Source organism: Ixodes scapularis, unplaced genomic scaffold (genome assembly GCF_016920785.2).
Source record: "Ixodes scapularis isolate PalLabHiFi unplaced genomic scaffold, ASM1692078v2 PGA_scaffold1__304_contigs__length_218370807, whole genome shotgun sequence".
Lineage (NCBI taxonomy): Eukaryota > Metazoa > Arthropoda > Arachnida > Ixodida > Ixodidae > Ixodes > Ixodes scapularis.
Genome location: NW_024609846.1, coordinates 134354884 through 134360913, shown reverse-complemented (window position 1 = coordinate 134360913; position 6030 = coordinate 134354884). Strand labels below are relative to the sequence as shown.

Sequence of the window (6030 nt, the reverse complement as noted above, 5' to 3'; positions counted from 1 at the left end):
AGAAAAATATTTTAAGTGAAAAAAAAAAGGTTTTTAGAGCAATATTGACGGCGCAAGACGCGATTTAGTTGTAGTCAACTTCTTTCCAGTTGTTGTCTTTCTCGGCATTTCCGGCACGTGGAGGTGGAGCGACTTTGCCTTCATGACCGAGATGGTCATTCTGGAATGACCAGTGACGTCATGGACTTTGCGCGCAGAATTTCTAATCAATCTCTCGCCGTCAGTGTTGTTCTGAAATTATTATTTATTTTTTTTTGCGTAAAATTTATTTCTTGACACACATGTCCCAACCAGACTGTATAAAAAATAAAATTTTTCCTTTTGGCTTTTTTAAGGATACGTTAAGGCAGTCAACTTATGAGAGGAGTACTATTTGTTTAAGTTCAGTTCACTTGCACCAGTGTACATTGATGCAAAAAATGTATGCACCTGCATAATTAAAAAAAAGTGCAAGAAGCTTTAATTTTTCTTTCTCAATCAACTGCCAGCTTAGCAATCCAATATTTTTTTTTTCATACACTCGGTGTTGACAGTTAAAATGCATCTGTGTCTGTTTTGAATTAAACTAGGCCAAACTGGTGAATTGAATGAGGCACGGTGTACATATGTGTACGCAAGTGCAAGAGATTTAGCCAAATTGAATGTGCCTGCATTTGACAATTAAAGCACACTGTTAGCACAAACAAGCATTTGACATGTTTGTCTGTTTTTCTATTTTAATCAAAAGGCTGTCTGTCATCAAAACTACTAGAATGGTGAAAAGTGCTCATTTGGAGCGACACGTCTTGAGCGGTAAAAATCAATTGCCACCCATACCCTCTTTAAGTAGAACGCAAAAAACCATTGATGTCATGTTCATTACAATGAATACTCCTCCATAATGCCTTTGGGCCTTGAGAGAAAAATAAATGAAATTAAACTGTCATGCAGTGTATGAGAGCAATTTCACAGCTTCGTTTTCTTTTGAACTGGCCTCAGGCACAGACTGACGATGACGACATGGACGGAGACGTCACGGTGGTTCTGGATACCGCGCCAACGTTCATGGAAGAATTTTTTGCTGAGGTACGACGATCCTATAACTTGCTTTTTTTTTCTATTTTAATACACTGTGTTTTTTTTATTTTTTTTTTAGTTGTGTGTGTTTTTCTCTTGCAAAGATTTCTATGGGAAATTTATTATTACGCACATGTGTATAGCGCACACTTGAAAAGGTGTGACACACGTACTTGCATCACTGCCAGCGTAGGTGTAGAGCCTCCGCACAGATCTAACATGTGTGTGGAGAAGTGATGGAAAGCGGTTGCATGCTCCATTGTGCTGCAGTGCCCCCCACTTTACGTCCTTATCTTTTGACCCCTTTGCATAACATACGCCCCTTTTTCAGTGGAGAGTGAGTGTCGGGACTGATGCGTTATGTGAAAGAATCGAGATGCCAGCCAGGGTGAAACCTCGACAGCAGTTTTAGGTTTCATTTGCACACTTCAAAAAGTAAATGCCGACAAAATGTCGAGATTGTTGTTTCTCTTGCCTCGTTTGAAAAAGCGTGGGGTTTCAACGGGCCACAGAAACTCTGTAACTCATATTTTTTTAGTAAAAGCCATATCTTACTGCATCTGACGATAAACAAAAAAGGCCTGGCATCTCATTTGAAGCCAATATTGACAGAAAAAAAAGTCTGAGATATGACAGAGTAGCTGAGGGGACAGGAAGTATGGGGTGTCTCTTTAGAATACGCAGCCTGCGCTCGTTGCTTTTCGTCGTGTCTTGTCTGCAGCTGCTCGCTCAAAGCTCGAGAGATGTCTAAGTGTTATCGAAGGTGAGAAGCTTGCACTGGAGGTGGGACGAGAGTCACACCTCAATAATTGTTTGTTTTCGTCCAAAGGGCCCTAGCCAAGACTAGTAGTGTTGTGAAATGTCCAGATGCACAGATCTGAAAGAAGATAAAACTATACGTCAAGTCGTCGTAGCAGTCTACATGCTTAATTTAAGCGTGGCAGCCATAGAGCTTTTTTATTTTTACTGCCAACTCAGCATTAACTGTGGTAGGCATGCATTTTGCTGCTCTAGTGAACTGGTTCAAGTACACAGCGATGGGCTGGCCACAGTGGAATGAAAACTCCTTTCAAGGACAGTGCATTTGTGTACGTCTAGGTTTTTACAGAAAACATATCTTACAATGTCCCAGCTATTGAGGAAAGAAATATGTGCGGCTCGAAATCGGGAGTTTTCCTGCACGTGAAACCATAGTTGAAAACGTGCCGTTCAAGGACACTTCCGCCTTTCGCCTCAGTCACGTGTTGTCATGATGAGAACATGCGATTTGAAATGTTTGCGAGTTGATTTGAAATGTTTGTGAGTTAATAAGCCATCTGTGGCGCACCTTTATTAATCAAAACAAATGAATTGGCTGGTGTCCAGACACCACATTGCAGCACTTCATGCGACGCGCATAATTATTATTGGGCAATCACGGAAGTGAATAAATTGCAGAAATCAACTCTCTATGCTAGGCCACGGTTGTTTGCCACAAATATGAAGAAGAATTAGAAGGAAAAACTTGTCTCAGTGACAAAAGTTGCAAATAAAAACCAAAATCTTATTATGAACTAAGAGAGGAGTTAAGCTGAGGGTGAGAGGGACATGCAAGCGCACACTTTTTCAAAAAACATTTGCCTCCCCCTTTTGTAGTTTTTGTATGGTTCTATGCAAAAACAGTAGCAAAGCTTCTATAGACAAGGAACGAAAACAAAAGCCTCTAATGAAACGAAGTTGGTTGTTGTTATTTTGTACTTTGTAAACATTTACTTCCAAAGTTAAAACCTTATATCATACACTCTTCGTTCCGCTTTGCACCCACGGGGCAGCCGTCTTTCGGATGTGGTTTCATAACTGACATTAATCTGGTAGTTCTAAGTTTTCCTGATCATACTACCATTTCTGGGAATGTTTGCAATCTGCAGGTTGAAGAGATAGCACAGAATATTGACAAGATTGAGAAGATCGTGCACGAGATGAAGAGGAAGCACAGTGCCATATTGTCGTCTCCGCTCCAAGACGAAAGTAGGCCTTCGTTTTTCGTCGGCAGTGTGTGGAAACTCGTACCTGCCAAACCAGACCAGTTGACTCGTCGCTTTGCTTTCAGAAATGAAGCAAGACCTCGAAGACCTAATGGCAGACGTCAAACGAATTGCAAACAAAGTTCGAATGAAGTTGAAGTGTAAGTATAAATTCTGCCCATCTACGACTTATGTTTTTCTCTCGCATTTTTATTTTTGCTTGAAGGCAGGTGAGGGGTTCTTTTAATTCGAAAAAACTGTAAAAAGTGGAATGTGGGCATCTTCAAAAATATGTGTATAAAGTTTTCTTTCGGTTTTGTTAGCAGAACGACTAATCGCCGATTAAAATGTTGCTGAAGCATCTGCCACTGTGTTAGGCGCAGGAAAGTGGTAGATCAAAGGGAAAAACTAGCGAAAGTGTCGTCATCAGCGGCGTCAAAGGACCCTTGCTCACCTCTAAGCTGGCTTGGAAATGCCAACAACGACGTTACAATGCCTTTGAGAAACAGCAGACGGCAGAGAGGTTTGCCGCGTGCCCTGCAGCAGTTGCTGTACGGTTTTCCAAGATCAAAGTGGGGGGGGGGGGGTTTATGTTTACCTCTACCCCATTTGAGTGATATAATGAAAAATCAGGGGACAAAAGACTCTAAAAGCCACTCTCGCCTCACATACTTTTCTTTTCTTTTAAGTGCTTTAGCTTAAGTTTGATCCACTCGCATGTTTTCTTTTTTTTTTTTTGGCAAGGGTGATGCATTTTTTTACCACCTTTATGCAGGCCTCAAATATGCAGTGCTTATGGTATTTATAGTTGTGCCAAAGCAAAATAAATTTTGTTTATGTTTTGCAGGTTAATTTGAAATCTAGAATAGCCATTCTTCTGAATAGCTCACATGGGGGGATGCCAGTAGGGCATGGGTCAGTGTAGCCGAAAGATAAGCCCTAAACTATAGGACAGGAAGAATTTGAAAGTAGTTCAGTTGAGCTTGAGGCCAGCTGTACTCTTGCCCAGAGGAAAAATTAAGTGATGAATATGTCGTTTAAAAGTTTGATATAACAAGGCTCAAAAAGTTGTAAATTAAGGTGATTCATGTTGACTGGTGGAGAAGTACAAGCTAGGGGTATAATATGACATAATTATTTTCTTATGAATGTATGTTTTCAGTTCATGAACCTGCACTCTGTTCCAACTTTCCTGTTTGCATAAAAGGAAACGGATACAACAAAATAAACATGACCAGGTGGCATCCTCAGTGAGAGACTGTGTTCACTTCACCTGCCCATTCTGTAGATGCTAAACCCATTTTAAAATTAAAATTAAAACAATAACGGACGAGGCGATGACGCCTTCGCAATAATTTCTCCCGTGCATTCAGTATGAGGGTGGTTGTTGAAAGCGTGCAGTAAATAGCAGTTAAATTAAAGTTTTTACTTGCAATTCGGCCGCAATACATTGTCCTCTCTGGTTCTGCCACTGTCGGTGATCCACAAACGGTCCATTGCAGTGATGGAGCAGAATATCGATCAAGAGGACCACCTGGTCGGCAGTCGGTCGGCCGAGCTGAGGATACGCAAAACCCAGGTGATTGTTTTGTTGCCACCTTTGGAGGATGCAGTTGCACAATGTCAAATTGCAAAGCCAGCTTAGAACAAGTCTTGGACACGGTAATGGCATCGTTCCAGTTTCAACGTTTCTTGTCGGTGCGTAGTACAGAAGTCGTCATTACGTTCCGGATGCTCGGTGGCATCCAAACGCACTCTGAGGGCCTTTCCACACATGTAGCACAGTGCTACCTCAGTGCTGTTAGTCGGCACTGGAAATAGCACTGACCTTGCTGACGCAGTGCAGACTGCGCTATATTAGTCGTACAGCGCTGCCTCATTGCTAAGTTACATTCAAGTTGGTGGCAGCATGAGTGCTGTTCTTAGTGCTGACTTTGCATTGCAATGTATGTGTGAACCGGCCTTAAGAGGCCGCGCCACTTATTCTACGGTTGCTCCACGACTCGGTTCCCTTTCGTTAGCGAGATGGGCTGTCCACATCTACGATAATCATAAGTGGACATTCAACGGGCTTGGTGCAACGGCACCGTGGAAATCATGCTATATAGACCGTGCCAAAAATCACAAAAATTCTGCTGATCTCTGAAATGCATTCTTAGCATGCACAGTAGCTTTCTTCTGTGGAATATTCAATGCTGTGCATGTTTCCTCTGCCCAGTGACTGTATTTTTTGCCCAATTGATGAGCGACGAAAAGATGTATACCTAGCTGTTTTTGTTTTTTCTTTGTGATAAATTGTTTTTAGAAATGAAACATACTACGCAATTTATGAGTGCAATGTTTTTTTGGAGCCATGAGTGAAATGCTTGACTCAGTTTCGAGCTGGGTCTGACTTTCTTCTTTGACATTAGAGGGTTTCTAGTTTTATGTTATGGCTTTACCTAATATATCATTTCGTCAATATTGTCAGCATGTCAGAAACTTTTTTTGCAAGATGTGTCCTTTATCAAGCCCACCTCTAAAACTGAAAATATACTGGTTCAGCCAGTTGTTTATAAAGACAGGTACTAAAACAGTTGGGCAGATGAGCTCCTTGGGATGTTGTGGCCGTTTATAAGAGAGAATGGTCGAAGTGATGTGCGATCGAATGGGAATAAAAGCTAGAAGCATTTATTTCCATTTCATTAGCGTGGTTCATCCATCTGCATACTTTGACCGTTTCCTCTTGACAGTAGAGACTACGAAAAGATGATGAAAATAACCAATTTATAATAATGAACACTCATGTTTTCTTTGATTTTTTTTAACGAAAACCTTTCTTTTTTCTTAAATCCCGTACTTACAAGAGAGGCAAAACGAGTCACAAGTGCCTTTTCCGAGATAAAACTCCTTTTGAGATATCGCCTTTTATGAAAAATACACATATCTGAGCAAGTTTTTCAGACCAGAAATCGGGAGGTACCGTACTTTC

General features: G+C 41.1%; 1 protein-coding gene across 2 annotated transcripts in view; it reads left to right on the top strand.

Moving 5' to 3' along the window:
* Positions 1 to 6030, top strand: part of LOC8041683 (syntaxin) — a 47229-nt gene that overhangs the window by 2209 nt on the left and 38990 nt on the right. For both annotated transcript variants that reach the window (XM_029987869.4, XM_029987870.3), the window contains exons 2-5: positions 979 to 1065; positions 2964 to 3063; positions 3146 to 3220; positions 4562 to 4638. In XM_029987869.4, the coding sequence (XP_029843729.1) occupies positions 979 to 1065; positions 2964 to 3063; positions 3146 to 3220; positions 4562 to 4638 (339 nt within the window). The remainder of the gene's footprint in view (positions 1 to 978; positions 1066 to 2963; positions 3064 to 3145; positions 3221 to 4561; positions 4639 to 6030) is intronic.